Source organism: Epinephelus moara, chromosome 21 (assembly GCF_006386435.1).
Source record: "Epinephelus moara isolate mb chromosome 21, YSFRI_EMoa_1.0, whole genome shotgun sequence".
NCBI lineage: Eukaryota > Metazoa > Chordata > Actinopteri > Perciformes > Serranidae > Epinephelus > Epinephelus moara.
In genome coordinates, this window is record NC_065526.1 from 27,803,374 (window position 1) to 27,822,921 (window position 19,548).

The 19,548-nt window shown below is 41.0% G+C and overlaps 3 protein-coding genes across 10 annotated transcripts in view; all 3 read left to right on the forward strand.

Annotated features, from left to right (window-relative positions):
- Positions 1–5,011, forward strand: part of LOC126382961 (supervillin-like) — a 55,287-nt gene extending 50,276 nt beyond the window's left edge. For all 7 annotated transcript variants that reach the window (XM_050033262.1, XM_050033264.1, XM_050033266.1 and 4 more), the window contains 2 exons: positions 97–252; positions 4,138–5,011. In XM_050033262.1, coding sequence (XP_049889219.1) covers positions 97–252; positions 4,138–4,224 — 243 coding nt within the window. In that variant the 3' untranslated portion in view covers positions 4,225–5,011. The remainder of the gene's footprint in view (positions 1–96; positions 253–4,137) is intronic.
- Positions 5,012–5,687: 676 nt separating this feature from the next.
- LOC126409081 (acyl-coenzyme A thioesterase 5-like) lies at positions 5,688–12,971 on the forward strand. Of its 2 annotated transcripts, none has more exons than XM_050074981.1 (4): positions 5,688–5,820; positions 9,508–9,969; positions 10,797–10,999; positions 11,077–12,971. In XM_050074981.1, exons 1-4 carry the CDS (start codon positions 5,811–5,813, stop codon positions 11,683–11,685), a joined length of 1,284 nt encoding a protein of 427 aa, XP_049930938.1. In that variant the 5' UTR covers positions 5,688–5,810; the 3' UTR covers positions 11,686–12,971. The 2 variants fall into 2 exon arrangements, with proteins under 2 accessions (XP_049930938.1, XP_049930939.1); XM_050074982.1 differs by having other exon boundaries at positions 9,511–9,969.
- A 3,546-nt stretch (positions 12,972–16,517) lies between these two features.
- On the forward strand, positions 16,518–19,546 carry LOC126382465 (acyl-coenzyme A thioesterase 6-like; the record flags this gene model as incomplete). The annotated part of the gene is made up of 4 exons (XM_050032348.1): positions 16,518–16,829; positions 17,036–17,082; positions 18,822–19,136; positions 19,214–19,546. Coding segments are annotated over exons 1-4 (1,005 nt in total), but the record flags the coding sequence as incomplete, so codon positions are not given.
- Between the last annotated feature and the right edge of the window lie 2 nt (positions 19,547–19,548).

Sequence of the window (19,548 nt, forward strand, 5' to 3'; positions counted from 1 at the left end):
TCTTTAATCTTTTACGCACATTATTATAAGCTAATAGTCCAAACACCTGCTGTCATTATAAAGGACTTCATGCAGTGTCTGCTGTTCTGGCTGCAGGAGGCTGAGGTGTGTAACCAGATCATCCTGGTGGAGGACGTGTTAGCCCGGCTCTGTCAGAACACTTTCCCTCTGGCTCAGCTGCAGGCCCGGCCGCTCCCAGAGGGAGTCGACCCACTCCGCCTGGAGATCTACCTGTCCGACCAGGACTTTGAGGTTTGTGAACCAACAAACAAAAGTGCTGCACAAAACCAGATTTTTTTATTTTAATTTGTTGTTCGTATTGTATGTAATGTTGGAGATGTGGTTAGAAATGTTTTGGAACATTTTGGTCTTTTAAAGAGCCGATTTTAACAAAAATATAAAATCATATAAAACTGAGTTCCTTATCACATGGAAAAGATCTGATTTGTTTTTTATTTGCCATAAAGACTTTACCTGACACATAGAGAGGTTAACATTCAGTGTTTGTTTTGTAACTCCAGACAAATTAGATCTAGAAACAATGGGAGATGCTGAGAGGTTTGTGAACTGGGGGTAAAGGTTTTTAGTCATTCTCCAATTGCCATTTAAATTCTTAATTTTTTTTAACAACACTGTCTCTTGTCATAGATATCTGACAGTGTATTGCTACACAAACAGAATGTATTTCCAGAAGCTGTAAGAAATCAATCAATGGTGAGGCAGAGACACATGCAGACTGACAAAAGTTCTTACTCATGTTGAAACTGATCATATTTATGTATCAAATAGTAACTCCAAGGTGGATATTTCCTCTAAATCTACAACTCCTCATTCATATCATCTATCCTAACTCCATCTAACTCTCACTTCACAGAACAAGTTGTAGGTGGATTCAGGTAAGAAGAGCCACTCGTGTTATTTATCAGCATTCAGACGGCCTTTCTTCTTTACTGCACGTCAACACTGTTTTCTTTCTTTTTGTGGTTTGAAAACTTGAAACTGGTTGAGGAGGAAAGTTTTGTGCTTGGCTGCACGATTACGTCTGAAAAGATCAGCCCGATTACTCTGTTAGACATTATCGTTGGTGGTGTCCTTTATATCAGCTGCAGTCACAAAGGATTTAACATTTCACACAGCAGATAACAAATATAAAATGACACATGACCCAAACTTTGATCCCATTCCTGCTTGGAACAAAAGAGATTAAATATTAGGAGTGATAAAAATAAAAACTCACATAATGTGAAATGTATTTAATTGTGATAATATATTATGTTGTGAGTCATACTTGTAACAGCCATAAGTTTGAATCTTAATGTTTGTGTCTTAGATCTGAAACTTAGAGTCTTTTAATCTATTAGTCATTTAACGTTTGAAAATTTGTATTATTTTTAATGATATTATTTGAGGTTTTGGACTGTTGGTTGGTCAAACAACACAGACCTTTGAAGATGTCACATTAGACTCTGGGAAATTATATATATATGTATGTGTATATATATATATATATATATATATATACATATATATATATCTATATTATTCTGTATATATCTTAATTTTCTATTACAAGAAGTTATTTTGATTTTTTAAAAATCTTTTATCACTTTTTTCTAGCAGAAATGGGCTTCTATAGTATAACCCTCAATGAGAAACTTGGTTTCAGCAGTTTTTTTCCTTGATATGAAACTGAGGGTGTAAACATTGTGTTTTAAACACTTCTGACAAATTTATACTATTATGATAATTGACACATTTAATTGTGCAGCCACTGTTGCTTTTTTCTCCTCTTTAAAAGGTGTCTCAACACCTTCCACTCCACCACACTCCTGTACGCTCCTCTGCTTCTGCTGCCACTCTTCTCCTCACACACACACACACACACACACACACACACACCTTCCACCTGAGAGTCTTTCCTCTTCGTTCAAATAGACGCACTTATGATTCACCATCGGCTGCACTGCAGTCTGACTCACTGTCTGTTTATGGAGCACAAAATGGAGGCATGAAAACACTGAAGCTACTAAACTGTCCTTGTAAGATAGATTCACTTTGCAGAGGTTTTGGTCCGACAGTAACATCAGTGTGTTGGCTTTCTTATAGCCCAGTGTTGACCATAAAGCAAGTATATTTTGATGCAAAGTGTATTAACGAATGTGAATGTCAAAAATATGCACCAGAAGATATTGCTTTATTTTCTAATAAAAAGCCTTCGATGCACTTTTGAAGTCAGGGTAAAGCAAAATTAGTAATTTCTCTCCAATCACATTATATATGTTAGAAAGTACTCGTCAAAAACATGTGAAAAGACTGTGAGCTGTGTAGTACTGAAAAAAGGACAACGGTGTGAGACACACTGGACCGACGAAGGCGTCAGACCCTCACCAACAGCCCAACTTTAACCAACAGCCAACTACTTGCTTGGTGTATCAGGGCCTTCAGACCGTTAAACTGTTTTACATCATTTCTTTGTCCAGGATTTTTTGGGTAGACCTGAATTCGTAGATCGATGACATACTGGAGTCATCCTTAACATAACTAACTTTAGAGTGTCAGTGTTGTTTAGTTCACCCAGTGTGTAAGCAGTGTGTTTGCTACTTTCAACAAGCTCTCTGAACTCATTCAGTTGAATAAATACATGAGTAAACATCTTTGTTAAATGCCACAATCATATAAACACAAGCACAACAGTCATCACTGAAGTTCTTTTCAGTCCAAATCAGCTACCCAGCCCGACAGCAGTTACTGTTCACTAATGGTTCACTAATGTAGGTATGTGCTTTGTGCTAACGTTAGCTGCTGAACGAGTCTGTTGCTTCGCAGCGGCTGGATTTTTGTTTCAGCTCCTTCAGACACACCCCCAGTGTCTCAGAGCAGAGAATACATCTTTTTTTTCATGATTTTGAAACATAATGTATACTTGCCAATACTTTCAATCACTCAAATTTGGCTGGGTGGTTAATAACACATTCTACTGTGTTGAGACAAACTCTACACAAATATTTATTCTTGCTTTACCTGGATTTTAATATGAATACTCTCAAACTTCATTTTAGCATTGACTTTTAACCATGAAAGAACCAAAAAATTACTGTCACTCTCTTTATTTAACATATTTCAGTCCTCAGACCTTTACTAGGTAATATTTCTTGGTGCCTTCAGAATTTTCAGGCCAATATACCTGACATTAAGACTTCCTGGTGTAGAGCAACTTTGTCAAATTTGTATCTTTGACATGTTCAAACAGACACGGTTTAAAGGCTGTTTCGCATAAAAATCATTTGTCAGGTTGTCTGTCTGTCCCATTCTTGTGAACGCGCTATCTCAAGAACGTCTTGAGGGAATTTCTTCAAGTTTGGCACAAACGTCCACTTAGACTCAAGAATGAACTGATTAGAATTTGGTGGTAAAAGATCAGAGGTTAGGGTCACTGTGACTGTGACCTTTTATGCGTCTCATTCTCGGGAATGTGAAATCTTAAGAAGGCCTGGGAATTTACTCAAATCTGGCACAAATATCCACTTGGACTCAAGAATGAACTGAATAGAATTTGGTGGTCGAAGGTCAAAGGTCAACGTCACTGTGACCTCAGGAAACATGTTTTTGGCCATAACTCAAGAATTTGTGCGCTAATTGTGACAGAATTTCACACAGATGTCTAATAGGATAAAATAATGAAGTGAGGACATTTTTATATCCAAAAGGTCAATTGGTCAGATTCACTGTAACATCATAATGTTCTGCATAAAACACTTCTCTCATTATTAGATCACAACTCAGGAACAGAGCATTGAATTAGTGACACTAATCTTGGTTGCGCAGCTTTAAACTGTGCTGATTGTATAGATCCGTGCTACCGGGGACAGATGTGTGTGGGGCCTCCACATATTCACAGACGTGGATATAAAGTGTAACTTGACTGGTGCTCGGAAGCAAAGAACCGCGAGGCAGTAATTGTAGTTTTTTTATCTTTATTGGCTACAGTGACCAATGGCTGACGGCTCCACAGCTTTTATCAGTCACAGGAAAAACAAGAGACTTCCCTTTGAAACAGTGTTTGAAATTCAAGTTGAATTCCCCGTGTTGTTATGTTCCTGATTAATTAACTGCATGTGTCTCTCTTTCCAATTGCAGAAAGCTTTGGAAATGAAGAGAGAGGAATACGAAGGTTTACCAGGGTGGAAGCAAGTGAACTTAAAGAAGGCCAAAGGACTGTTTTAAGGAAGTTTTCAAATCGAAGATGGAAGTGGATAAAAAGTGGACACTTGAGATAGAGACACAGGAAATGTCGCATTACCTGTTTTGTTGGTAACACGCGAGGACACTGGGATAGAAAGTATCTGAATCTGAAGAAAACGTACATGGAGGATGAGACTGGAGATGCACTCGCCTTGCTTATAGTCATGTTTTACCTTTCAACTTTGTCATTACATAACTAAATTGAATTCAAACGGTTTAAAACAAGGTAAAACCACATTGCTTTGGTTCATACATGGTGTTTGTGTGTATTTGGAGTCTCCTCCAAACACTTAAGTCACCACTCGTGGACTTAACGGATGAAAATGTGCACACTAGGACGCTTGGTGTCAGAGTGCCATGCTATGGTTGTGTATGTATGTGTGTGCGATTGTATATAATGTTTGTTTGTAATGTTTATTTGTGTAAATGTGTGTGTATCTATGTAAAAACAAATCCTGTCACGTTTGATGTTGTGAGCAAAGTTGTCCCTTTTTTTGTCTACAGTGTCTGGATGCTATCAGGCCACGTAGGGAGGTCATGTTGCTCGACTGTGTTAAACTGCTGAAGCGACTCTCGACTTACTGAGATGCAAGAGTTGTAATTTTAAAAGTTTGACTTGTATGAGAAAGAGAAGGAGCAGCTTGATGAATCTGAATGTATAGTGCCTTGCTTTTTGTGTACAGTTTATATACAGAAATTCTAGTCTGCATTTTTAAAGACTTTCTTTGTGATATAAGACATAGTGAATTAAATCACAATAATGCTCAACTTAAGCCATGCGTCATTCTGTCTCACTGTCTCTCAAATGACCATTTTGAGTAGAAAGAGAATACTTGCAATTGCCATCATTAAAATTTATAGAATTTTGAGGTGCTTTTACTTGAATATTTCCTTTTTATGATACTTTTACAATTAAAAGATTTATTTTTGCCTGATAAGAGCATGTTAGCATGAATTACTTAGACCTGTTTTGAAGAACATGGTCCTAATCTACCATGGCCATTATGGAGGGCAAAATAAGGGTGTAATTTTATGCTTATTGGACATTTGTGCAAAGTGGCAGCTTCAGAATCAAGCTCTCTTTGATTCTGACGGACTGGCCCCCAAGCAAAATCATGATGCAGATGTTGGCGGTATCTTGATGCCACAAGAAACTGTTTGCTGGTCAAATATTCACAAGAACGTAGATCAAACATCATGTGAGATATCCAACAGCCCCATCACAAATCCTATAGTCAAGATCTCTCTCTCTTTCACACACACACACACACACACACACACTCACACTTCAAGCCTTCAGTGTCTCTTATGTTTTCTATGTTCTGTCAGACATGCCAACAGTCATCCTACATGACAGTAACATGCTAAAGCACCAGTTGTGTGAGACTTTGGACCCTCTGCTGCCACTGTACAACCTTGCATCATCCAGTGGCAGCAGGGGGTCTAAAGTCTAACTGACTTGTGCTTAAGTATTTTGTGACCACGTAAGTCATGTTTGACAGTATAGAAAACATAGGAGACAGTGAGGCAAACAGCTGAACTGAAAGCTGAAGGTAACAGGAAAGGACATGACTGAAGGTGAGTCACATTTAGTACCACTACAAATGTGATGACTCTGCAGCATGTGCGAGTGTTTGACAGTTGTGGTCTATTATAGCATTAGTAATTTCTGTTTTGCCCAGGTGTGCCATGAGAGTGTAAGAGTGCTGCTCTTATGCAGTGGACATGAACACTTTCAAACACGTTTAAAAGATATGTAACGTCAAGCCTAGTGATTCCAGATGAAGATAGTTCTTTTAAGGTCTAGTGTGTAGGATTTAGCTGCATCAGGTGGTGAGGCTACAACATTGCAACCAACTGAAACCTCTCCTATGTGCCAGGTGTGTAGGAGAATTTGGTGGCCGACTAGAAAACACATTAAGCTTTTAGACAATGGATCTCTATGGCACAGAGGAATAAGCTGATGTCAGAAAATTAAAATGATACTCAGCTCAGCCGTCTCTCAGGAGCATGTCATTGGTCACTTTTGCCACAAGACAACGAAATTCAATTGGGCTGGATTTTAAAACCGCAAAATGTTGATGGGCCAGACATTTTCAGCAGCGAGCTAATATTGAAAACTTTGTCTGTATCATCCTCAAGCTCAGGTCCTCTACCAGAGGCCTGGCAGTTTGAGGGTTCTGTGCAGTATCTAAGCTGTTCCTAGGACTGCACCCTTCTGGACTGAGGCTTCAGATGTTGTTCTTGGAATATGCTGGAGCCACGCTCGCAGTTTGGGGTGACTGCCCCGAGTGCTCCTACTACCACAGGGACCACGTCAACTTTGACCTTCCACATCTGTTCCAGCTGTTCTTTCAATTCTTGATACTTCTCCACCTTTTCGTGTTACTTCTTTCTGATGTTGCTGTTGGCTGGTATTGCCACATCTAACATATATACTAAGCACAACATGTAAGGAAATTTGTGTTTGGTAGATTATGTCTTTCTTGTAACAATGCTTCTTGGCAAAAATCTTATTACGTTGGAAAACCTGTTTATTTCCCTTTTAACTGATGCCACATTTGTAAGGAACATGCATTTGTGGGATGAGCAGCAGAGCTGAGTGGGTTGCGCCCATGAAAGATTTGCCAAATCTTCTCTGCCAACGCCAAACAGCATTTTTTTGCTGTTGCTAGTGACTCTTGTTTTGAGCTTCTGGTACCCCCAGATTCTGACAGCACCTGTACGCATGGGCCCCGGTACAGTGGTCAGTTGGTGTCTGCTCCAAGAATCGGCATGCCACATTTGACTGATCTGGATAGGGCCTGTGCAGTAGGACAACTTCAAGCTGGTGGTCCGCAAAACCAAGTTGCGGCATTATTTGGAGTGAGCCCTAGTACCATCTGCGAACTGAAGGCCAAGTTCCATATAACGGAGGATGTCAGAGACAGGCAGCGAAGGGGGCGTCCCAAGAAGACGGCACCCCAAGAAGACCATTTCCTCATCCTGTCAGCACTTAGGAACCGTAGGCAGTCTTCTACAGATTTACAGCCAAGGTTTGCAGGAGGATATGGCTGATAGCTCTCTGCCCAGACAATTCAGAACAGACTGCATGCAGCCAATCTCCGGTCTCACAGGGCTGCCAGGAGGCCTCCCATGACTGCCCTTCACCGTCAGGCCCATTTGCGCTGGAGTCAGCAACACGTGCACTGGAACCTGAACATGTGGAGGAACGTTATGTTCAGCGATGAGTCCAGATTCTGCCTTCAGCAGTTGAATCATAGGGTCAAAGTGTGGAGAAGACACGGAGAACGCTTTGCTGATTGCTGCACCTATAGAGTAACATCTTTTGGTGGAGGCAGTGTGATGGTGTGGGGGGGCATCTACCTCACTGGAAAAAATCACTTCAATCATCCAATCCACGGAACACTAGAGTCAACACAAGATTTGGCAAATTTTTCATGGGCGCAACCCACATACACAGCTCTGCTGCTCCTCCCACAAATAAACAGGCTTTCCAACGGTAAAAGATTTATTGCCAAGAAGCATTGTTACAACAAAGAAATAATCTACCAAACACAAATTCCCTTACTTTTTGTGCTTAGTTTATATATAGAGAGAGATTATTATATGTTATACATTATGTCATTATGTACATTATATCAACAAGGTCACTATAAACTCAATAATGTCTCACTGCTCACTGGAAACAGATCTAACATGTCGATAAAATAAATACTCCTCCTGATGTCACAATACTGAGTGAAAAAAAAAAGAAACGTTATCTCAGCATGAATACAGACATCAGTATCAGCCATTCAACCTGCTCTCCAACCCTCGTCTACTTAGGAGACTCACTGACCGCAGGTCGGCTGCTTCGGGTACATTTTCAGATAAAGTTTTAGTCTACATACAGACAGCTTTCATTTAGTTTGTCTTTAACACTTTGCTGTTAACCCTGCGAGTGTGATGTGCTTGTGTAAACTGCGATTGTAAGCCACAATAGTGGTGAATGAGAGACTGTGGACAGAGCAGACTGAAATATGGCTTTCTACATGCTGATCACATGTATTGATAAAGTATTGGCTTGGCTGGCAGAGGTTTATCACACTTACTTACAGTAACAAGCGTAGTTGTTGTCAGCTAGAGTAATCTTGAAGTTATCTTGAAGTCTTTATCTGCACCGCGGCCTCTCTGCTGTTGTCTGACTTCACTCTGTCGTGTGTGTGTGTGTGTGTGTGTGTGTGTGTGTGTGTGTNTGTCGTGTGTTGTGTGTGTGTGTGTGTGTGTGTGTGTGTGTGTGTGTGTGTGTGTGTGTGTGTGTCTGCACTTGTGAGGAGGAGGTCAGCCCTGACATGCAGAGAGCAGGAGAGAGGCTGCAGCATGATGAAACATGAAACCAAAACTTTAAAAAGTACAATAAAAGAGCAGATAATGTAGGAGCTTATCATTATTATGGTCTTGACTAATTTTGCCCTGGGCTGTTTAATACTGGGTTTAATACTGTACAAATCCCTGCCCGGGCCACTCAGAGGTTGCCTCTGCAAGTCAATTGAATAGACCTGACTTACAGTATTCATGTGCTTTGTTGACAGCCTCCAATCTAGGAGTTTGTTTTATCATGTTAAAATCTTTATTTAAATTCAGTGTAGGGGTTTGGTGATAGCATTTTCTAGTAAAACAAAAAGGATCTCATTCTTTAAAAAAAAAAGGTCTATCTTTATAGGAATACTTTCTGTAATGTTGCCAGACACTTATAACAATCTGAGCCTGTCACTGCAAAAGAACAAGCACTTTAAACGGCCATAAATTGACTGTGCGCAATTGTCCATTAACAATAAATTGCAGCCTGTGTTGCGTCTGCTGTCCGCCGGGGTCACACTCAATACTGGAGAATTTTTTTAAAAAATTGACACTTCAGCACAACAAAAATGTCACGGGTATAAAGTAACATTACAAATGTGAAAGCTGAGCGGCAGGGGAGTGGAGAAGGGTACAGTCCGAACCAATTACACCTGATATAACAATGCCCTTAAACACAAAAACACGAGAAAAAACGATCCAGGTTGACAAATACCAACGTTTCCCTTTAAGTTTCACCTCTTGAACAGTTATTTACATGGAACCATCTGAGATATTTAGAGGAGCAATCCCTCATTGGTAAAACTACTAACAGTTTAACTGACACGTGACAAAAGACATGATTCCACAAGCCTTAAAGGTTGGGAACCACTGGTTTAATCTTTAACAATGCACTGTATCTTATAAGCTTATTATATGTTTCAGAAGAGATGTCCTCCCAAGTCATACTGAGGCTGCTGCCCAGAGCCAGATGCATGTTTGATGAGCCTGTTCAGGTGATGGTGTCCGGGCTGAGGGCGAGACAGGTGGTCACCATGAGAGCCAGATCAACTGACGAGAAAGGAGTGGAGTTCAGCTCCTCGGCCACCTACAAGGCTGATGGGAACGGGGAGATCAACCTGGAGAGAGACCCCTCACTCAGCGGGAGCTACGTTGGGGTTGAACCCATGGGTCTGCTGTGGTCGATGAGGGCAGATGTCTTGCACAAAAGGTTTCAAAAAAACAAATCATTAAACCCCCACGTGGTGAAGTTCTCTGTGCATGAGGAGGAGGGGGAGGGCAGGATGCTGGCAGAGGCGACCAATGAGAGGCTTGTGATGGGAGACGGGGTGAGCCGGCGTCCTGTCAAAGAGGGGAATATTCGTGGAGTCCTGTTCACTCCCCCAGGTTGGTCTATGTCTTTTTCGCACTTTACATCTTTCAGTTTTAATTGAATTATAAGTTAGCCATAGCTAAGTGCATAGTTTGCATGGCCACAGCCTGATAAAGCTTATTCCCTCCAACCCTCTCCAACTATGTTAAACCCCATGTCAGAAATCTTGGCGTGATATTTGACTCCGCCTTCAAATTTGACAAGCCAGCTTTTTCCAATTCTGCACTATATCCAGATTCAAGTCATTTCTCTCCCTCAAAGACCCAGAGATAAGTCACCTACACTCTCAATTCTCCAGTTTGGACTAGCGTAACGCCTCCAACTGGTTCAGAACGCTGCTGTCAGGCTCCTCACAGGTACCCGGAGGAGAGACCATATCACACCTGTTTTAGCCTCTCTCTGCTGGCTGCCTGTAAAGTTCAGGATTGATTTTAAGGTTCTCCTGTTTGTTTACAAAGCCCTTAACGGTCTGGCCCCATCCTACATCTCAGACCTTCTAATCCCCTATTTTACGCCCAGATCCCTCAGGTCAGCTGCCAGAGCACAAATTGATTTACTGATTGATTGGGGAACAACAGCAAAATTCTACCAAAACAGCAGTTAACCAATTCTCACTCAACTCATGCTTTATAATCCAAGTCTTATTTATACAGTCGTATGCTTCCCAACACGTGCATTTTCACTAAAACTTTACTATTTAAAACAGAACTGAAAATGGACCTTATGCTCTCTTCAAATCCAGACTCCAATACTAGGGTTATTTGTCAAAATGCATGTGTTTTGAAATTTGAATGCAATAAAAATGTCTCTTTAATGTGTCCTCGTGTGTCTTTTGGTCCAGGAGGAGGTCCGTTCCCTGCTGTGTTGGATCTGTACACTTTTGGTGGAGGTTTGTCAGAGAAAAGGGCCTCTCTGTTGGCCAGCCGTGGATTTGTGGTTCTGACTGTAGCCCTGTACGGTCATGATGACATGGCGAGGAACATCACAGAGGTCCATCTGGATTATTTTGAAGAAGCAATTGAGTTTTTAAGAAAACAAGACAAGGTGAGCAGTTTGCGCAGTACAGTCCAAATCTCTGTCAACTGTTTTTTAGATGCTGATGTTTGCATGTGTTTCCACAGGTGGGCAGTAGAGGAGTTGGTGTAATATCACTTTCAAAAAGTGCAGATCTTGCACTATCAGTAGCCTCTTACCTGCCAGATGTCGAGGCCACAGTGTGGATAAATGGCTGCTGTGCTAATACACTTCTACCCCTTTACTATAAGAGGAGCCAAATCCATCCTGGGTTAATGTTTGACGGCAGCAAGATGATTCCCACTGAGTCAGGGGCCTTTAATTGCAAGTATGCTACACATAATCCTTTGGCAGAGGAGAACAAGGCCACCCTGATCCCCATTGAACAAGCCAAGGGGCGTTTCCTCTTTGTGGCTTCAGAGGACGACCTCAACTGGGACAGCAAGACTTCTGTGGACATAATGGTGGAGAGACTGAAGCGTCATGGGAAGCAGAACTTTGAGAGTGTGTGTAACCCTGGAGCAGGACATTACCTCGAGCCGCCTTATGGACCCTACTGCCCCTCCAGTTTTCATGGGGTTGTAGGAAAGCCAGTCCTGTGGGGGGGTGAGCCCAGGTCCCACGCTGCAGCTGAAGTCCACCTGTGGAAGAAGATCCAGGAGTTCTTCACAACTCACCTGGGCTGTGATGCTGCACAGACTGAAGCCAAATTATAGATACAAATGTCATAATATGGAAGACATAAGAGATAAATCACCAGCCAAATAACTGTGAATGATTGTGCATGAATGTTTTGGAATGAAGCAAACAATTTAATATTTGATTAATAATTAAACATTTCATTTAGCATATGCTATTCACAGAGAGAAAATGCAAATATTTTAATACTGCACTCAGGGCCCTCTGAGTAGCTGTAACTTGATAAACATGGCCAAGATCATTCAAGGTAAAGCCAATGATGTTTTGGCAAAGTGTAACAATCATTCCCAGCCTATTTGTGTTGCCCTATGGTCTATCTATCTATCTATCTATCTATCTATCTATCTATCTATCTATCTATCTATCTATCTATCTCTATCTATCTATCTATCTATCTATCTATCTATCTATCTATCCTGTCATTTCCCAGAACTTGTTTCGCAATCACAATGTTTACCACGGCACTCTGCTCTCACCAACACAATGTTTGCCAGCTCACTCTTTTCTTAGACTTCAACCCAGAGTGAGACCAGGGTATTCAGGGTTATTCAGATTTAGTAAACATGTTTTGCTTCTAACTTTATCTCAACCGTCAGACATTTCTAGACCTTTTTTCCACCACATATTCCCCTTGAATCCCTTTTCTACCAATTAGGTAGAACATACATAAGTGATCTCAAATTGCCAGATTACCGCTGCTGTCAGATTTTATGTGTCCATACATGTGTGTAAGGTTATTGATTTGTGTTTGTGAAACTGTCCTGTTGCTGTTAGCTTGCTATGATAAGCTTATAACTGAAGTGTAACAATACCTTATTAATTATGCTAGTGCATAATCAGAAAAGTCACTTAAGCATAACAGACTACACAACAAGGTTACATGAAATTAGGGTTCACATCGTGTAAGAGCGAAAAACCTGTCGGCTGCTTACAGGGAAACTCTCTTACAGCCCCTCCCACTGGCGACCTTTAACATGAATCTATCAATATTACACACAGTGATTTTACTGGTACATAGCATCATCAGTAGGTAACTAAAAAATGATACTAACTCATGAATGATTATCAGAGAGTACAGGATTCTTAACTGTAAATGTTTGTCTGCCTGGCTGTAGTGATAGCAAAAACATACTGTGGAATAGATATGATTGTGTTATTACAATGAAATCACAAATATAGGTGACAACATGTGTGAATTAGCTAAAATGAACAGTGAGTTGACAAATCAAATGTATTGTAATGTAATACTGTGATGTAATGTGATGTGGTGATGTAATATAATGTGGTGTGTGCCATCTGCCATCAGTCCATGACTCCTTGGAATCGTCTCATGGAGTCAAATTCATACCTACAATGTGCTGCAACATTAGAAGTTATTAGGGTGATACCACATTGTGCATCCTTTGACCTGGACTACTGTGGGAGTTGCTCACACCACCGTGTAGGGTCCCTCTCGCCGTGGCTTGTGCCACTTTCTTCGGAAGACTTTGACGTTGATTCTCAACCACTTGGTCGAGTCTTGGTTCTATCCTATTTTCCTAGAGATAGATTGATCTATGGATAGCAGTTAGCTGTTTCATATAGTCTTTCCGCTCAATCTGCAGTTGTTCAAGCGGGGTTCCCTTGTAGGGGCCTTGCAAATGCGATGCAAGCATAGGTCCACCTGTTAGCATTTCATGCAGTGTTAGATGCGTGCTTCTGTGAGTTTGCATGTGATAACTCATTCATGCAAAAGGCAAAGCATCTCCCCTGTTCAGTTAGACAACTAAAACTACAACTAGAACAACTAGAAACTTGATGACAGTGTCTGAAACTATATCTTTAGAAGGAAATGCCTCTAACCAGCGTGAGAAACAACCTATGATGACAAGCATGTAGCACTTCCCCTCTACAGATTTTATCATGTCAAGATAGTCTATGGCTAGATGTTTAAACGGTCCTTCAGGGACCGGAATGTGCCCCACAGGTGTTTTTATGCTTATCGCACATTATTTTGAGTACAGATCTCACATTGGTTTAGTACTTCACCGACCGTGACTTGCATGTACGGTGGCCAGTATCCTTGGCCATATCCTTGCCAATTTTATCGTTTTTAACACTTCCTCCTTGCACAGTAAGATAAGATAAGATAAGATAAGATAAGATAAGATAAAATAAAACATTATTAATCCCACACTTGGGAAATTCACATGTCACAGCAGCTCAAAGCACAGACAGAAAAAGGAGGGTGACAATATTACTTGAATAAAAGAAAATTAAAGATTAAAAAATATAAAAGTGATCTGCACTTTGTACTTCTGAGATCAGAATGGTCAGTGGAGGCACTGGTGCAACCAAAAGTCCTTCATGTGACCTCCACAAACCATTCTCATTAACCATTCTGCTGATATTGTCCACCTCCTCCTCAGTATCTATTTCCACCTCTTGAGCTGTTTGTGGATGTACACAGCAAGGTTCTTGTTGTCGACAGCCGCCATTATTCTGAGTTTTTGAATATCCTTTAGATGGCTGTGATGTTTGCGGCTGACAATAGTTACTAGTGATATATATACATTGACATTTTGCTTATATGTTTGTTAAATATAGTCAGAGCAAGCAATCTTAAAGTTAAGATCAAGAAAAAAACGTATTTGAAATTTTAGACTACTGCCCCTTTAATTTTCCAACTTCGAAAAAACAAAGGTTAAAGTTCTGCGCTAGACTTGCGAGTGCAAAGGGAGGGGGGAGCGAGAAAGCTGCAGTTCTAAAAAATAACTGTCTGTGTACTTGGGGAGGAGGAGTGACTCCACCCCCCTATTGGCTTGATGGCCTGACAACTTTTCACACTCATATCTGCAACAGACTCAGTCTGCACTGACATTCAGCTTAATACAGCACCCTTGAACAATCATATTTATATGTTCACCACAACCACTATCAATTTGGACCAAATTAAAACTGAGAGAGACTTGAACCACACTATCACACTCACACTACACTTATCCCCTTTTTCACGTCCACAACATCAATACTGCATAAAATGTATCCCTTTTTCACTCAAACTAGAAAACAAATATTTAGGCACAAGCATTTATGTGTAGCACAACTTTATACGTTTTGACTTCAAATGTTTTTAAACATGCATTCATATACGGTTTAACAGCTCAAACACAGCAGTTAGACTTGGTAGGAAAGGGTTAAGGCACTGCTGGAAGCTGCATCAAGCTTGGCAAGCGTGCGGTGTCATGCATCCGTCAACTGCACACACACACACACACACACACACACACACACACACACACACACACACACACACAATTCCACACAAATACGTCATTAATACACAGTCAGTCCGTCAGTGGTCTAAGTCTTCGGAGGCTCTAAACGGTCATACATACATACATTTTATTTCCTTTGTTTTCCCGTGATAACGAGATAATTTCCCTCCCTTTTCTCGTGATAACGAGATAATTTCCCTCCGTTTCCCGCGGTAACGAGATAATTTCCCTCTGTTTTCTCGTGTTTTCTGGGAGTTAGAGTATAACTCCTCCCGGTCACTTACCACATACTTTCCAGGGAGTTAGTGTATAACGACGCGGTCACTTGGCATATACTTCCCTGGGAGTTAGAGTATCCCTCGCAGTCACTTAGCACATACTTTCCCGGGAGTTAGAGTATAACTTGTCACTTATGTAATTTCCCAAAACGTATGGTTTAATTTCCTTATATGAATCCGTACATGTATGAAGTGCAGTAAAAACAAATGCTTTTGCCCTTTGCTCATGGCAGTTGATTCAGTCACTTTTATGTAGCCTATGTGTCATCAGGCAATTTCACCCACACTTTAATTACACAGAAACCACATGGTAGGTGATGTTCTCACATCTACAGTGTACTTTCACCAAAATTTACAGGGAAACTAGGCAGTTCTTTCCATCTAAGTATATACCAACAAAAGAGACCGGGCTGGATTATGAACTTTGCACTGTTTGCCTGTCCTTAGTCTGTAGCGTGGCACTCAGATGTTAACCCTTTAGAAAGTAGAGGCTGGGCCAGTAGAAGTGATTGTTTTTACCTCTGACAGGCTCAGATCATTATTCTTTGTGCCTGACAACATCATGGAAAGGACCCGTCAGAGACAGACCTTTTGTTAAAGAGTAAGATTATTTTTTGTTGAACTAGAAACAGCCCTGAAACTGCCGTCAGCAAACCCACCAGACCTAATTTAAATAAACAATTCAAATTTGAATTTGAATGAAAAAAAATGAATTATTTGCTGATAGCCTTTCATTTGATAAAACAGGCCACTTGATGTTACAGTTGCTAAGATCCTTTCAGTTGAAACTGCTTCAAATGATTAAATCAGCTCATGGTGTCTCATGTCCTCAGTAACAACAGGAGATAATGAGGGGCCTGCTACTCCTCGACTCTGCCATGTATGGTTCATGATGTTAAGCTTTGCATCAGTGGCAACACTGATAGATAAAGTTATATGACATCGTTGCTATTATGCTGATTATTTTTTTATGCACCAGTATGACAGGTGGGAGGCAGCAGTGGCTCCTCCTCCAGCCAGGAGCAGAGCTTTTCCCTGGTCTGAGCTGGTGATGGTGCTTGGGCCAGCAGTGTCCGTCTGTGGTGCCCTTTTCTACACTGTGCACAACAAAAATGTCACGGTTGCAGAACAACATTATGAATGTGAGGGCTGAAAGTGTAGAGGAGGGGCAATCACTCGGGCACAGTACGAATCAATCATACCAAATATTAAAATGCTCTTAAACACAAAAACATGGGAAAATACGATCCAGGTTGACAAATACCAACGTTATCTTACCTACGTATCTTATAAGCTGATTATATGTTTCAGAAGAGATGTCCTCCCAAGTCATACTGAGGCTGCTGCCCAGAGCCAGATGCATGTTTGATGAGCCTGTTCAGGTGATGGTGTCCAGGCTGAGGGCGAGACAGGTGGTCACCATGAGAGCCAGGTCAACTGACGAAAAAGGAGTGGAGTTCAGCTCCTCGGCCACCTACAAGGCTGATGGGAACGGGGAGATCAACCTGGGGAGAGACCCCTCACTCAGCGGGAGCTACGTCGGGGTTGAACCTATGGGTCTGCTGTGGTCGATGAGGGCAGATGTCTTGCACAAAAGGTTCCAAGAGACCAGATCTGGGGCCTGTTGTTCGAAAGTAGAATTAACCAATCCAGGATAAGTGGAAAAGCGAGGCTGGACAAATTCCAGACAGACTCTGTCCCACCCACAGAAACAGCCCTCTTCATACAAGGTACATTATTCCAGTATGCTGTACATGGAATCAATCATTTTATTCATTCATTAATCAACCATTGGTGTTATGTGGACTGTCTGACTTTGGATTGTCTTGCAGTGTCAGGTGACACACTGACCCTTCTGGAGCCACCGGAAGATGATCCGGTGAGTGTTATTCATTANAAGAAACTAGAGAAAGAAGTGATTTTAATGCACATTGTAAGCATGACTGTGATGCAATGTATTAATCAATATTATTTCTCTCTTTCTCTCCACAGCTCAAAGCAGACAGTGACTGATTTTAGTATTTTTCATTTAAATAAAATGAGGTCAAAGAATATTGTGGTTTCATCTTCATGTTTTCATTCATTGATGTAAAGTACACTGGAGTTATTGGTCCACTTAACTGGGAATATAATTTGGGAAGGTCATACAGTTATGACACCTAATAACCACTAATTGTATTAATGCCAAATACACCCACTTGTATGTTTATTCCAACAATTAATCATTTTATTGGTAAGGATATGTGCATGTCAAAGTATGTTTGGGCAAGATGCTGAACCCCAGGTTGCTCCCAATATTATATGCACCCTGTGTGGTGGCATTAGTGTGTGTGTGTGTTAGAATGGGTGAGAGAGCAGCTGCACACTGCTTAGCACTTTTATCTCAAGTGCTTTATACTTTTTAGAAAAATAAAACCTGAAAATAAAACAGAAAGCTGCTATGAATGCAGCTATTTTAACAAAAAAAAAAAGACTGCTATAAAGGCAGCTATTTTAAGAACAAGGAAATAACGTACCTCATACAGGTGGTCGTCATGGTGGAGCAACGGGTCCGACCTGTCCCGCAGCACTTGCTCGCATCTAAATGCTCTGCGCACAATAAGTGCCTCTTCCTCTAGTCCTGCAACCTCATTTAAAAACGGACACGCCATTGTAAAGGAAGAAACGCACACATGTCATGTGCATGGGACTTTATATATTGCCCTCATCACTGACTTCATTGGAGACACCTGACAATGCTTATTGATTTGATTGATTCTTTTAATGACCACACAGCCAGGCTGGTGGAATTTGTTTCCAGTACAGCTCATTGATACAGGTTCCAACATAAAGGACATTAAACATAACATAGATATACAGACAAACACATTATCACATGAATAATTAGGCTATGACAAAAAGAATGTGTTAAATGTTAAATGTTCTTTTTATTATTGTAGGCTTAATGTATTTTGTTCAAAAATTAGGCAAATGTGTACATAAGAACATGAAATGACAGTAAAACACATTGACTTCCGATCGCAGTGACAGTTGACTGGACAGATAAGGCACCAGGCTAAACTAAGCCTGGTTGTTAGCCTGGTCAGGACCAGGCTAAGTGCACAGAATAAATCTCCATGGCAACATATGTGCCTCTGCTTTCGAACAACCGAATCAACGCTAAATTAAGCCAGGATAACCAACAGCTCCTCCAGGTTGGTCTATGTCTCTGTGATGCTTCAAATCATTCAGTTATACTTGAATGATGAATTATTTATTATAAAGTTAAAGGAAAGTGCTGGCATTATTTTATCTTTGTCATTATCAACAAATCTTCCCAAGACTCCACAGTGAGTTTATTCTATGAACAAGTACTGCTTGTGTAGCCACAGCCTGTTCACTGTGCCACAGAATTTCATTATTAACCAACACCATTAAAAACACATCAAGTCTTAATTTCACTGAAGATATTTTATGTGGAATATTTACATATTCCATGTCATCATTGTACCCTGAATAAGATATAAACTTTGATATCACTCGAAACACTAACGTGCATGTAAACGTAATCAGAGCGTGTGTGAAAGTGCTTCTGTTTGTACTTCTTTGCTTGTTAGATAAAATGTTTACCTGTTTTAGTTTACCTTTTTGTTAGGATTTAATTACTATATGATGGCTTTACTATCATTTCCATCATTTGAATGCAATAAAAATGTCTCTTTAATGTGTCCTCATGTGTCTTTTGGTCCAGGAGGAGGTCTGTTCCCTGCTGTGTTGGATCTGTACACTTTTGGTGGAGGTTTGTCAGAGAAAAGGGCCTCTCTGTTGGCCAGCCGTGGATTTGTGGTTCTGACTGTAGCCCTGTACGGTCATGATGACATGGCGAGGAACATCACAGAGGTCCATCTGGATTATTTTGAAGAAGCAATTGAGTTTTTAAGAAAACAAGACAAGGTGAGCAGTTTGCGCAGTACAGTCCAAATCTCTGTTAACTGTTTTCTAGATGCTGATGTTTGCATGTGTTTCCACAGGTGGGCAGTAAAGGAGTTGGTGTAATATCAATTTCAAAAAGTGCAGATCTTGCACTATTAATAGCCTCTTACCTGCCAGATGTCGAGGCCACAGTGTGGATAAATGGCTGCTGTGCTAATACACTTCTACCCCTTTACTATAAGAAGAACCAAATCCAGGGGCAGCACGGTGGTGTGGTGGTTAGCACTGTCGCCTCACAGCAAGAGGGTTGCCGGTTCGATCCCGGGTGTGGGAGCCCTTCTGTGCGGAGTTTGCATGTTCTCCCCGTGTCAGCGTGGGTTCTCTCCGGGCACTCCGGCTTCCTCCCACAGTCCAAAGACATGCAGATTGGGGA

Excerpts from the sequence above, each read along its gene's own strand:
- LOC126409081 (XM_050074981.1), top strand. Across the intron at positions 9,970-10,796 it reads AGTCCTGTTCACTCCCCCAG|GAGGAGGTCCGTTCCCTGCT; the intron begins GTTGGTCTATGT and ends CTTTTGGTCCAG. Across the intron at positions 11,000-11,076 it reads TTTTAAGAAAACAAGACAAG|GTGGGCAGTAGAGGAGTTGG; the intron begins GTGAGCAGTTTG and ends GTGTTTCCACAG.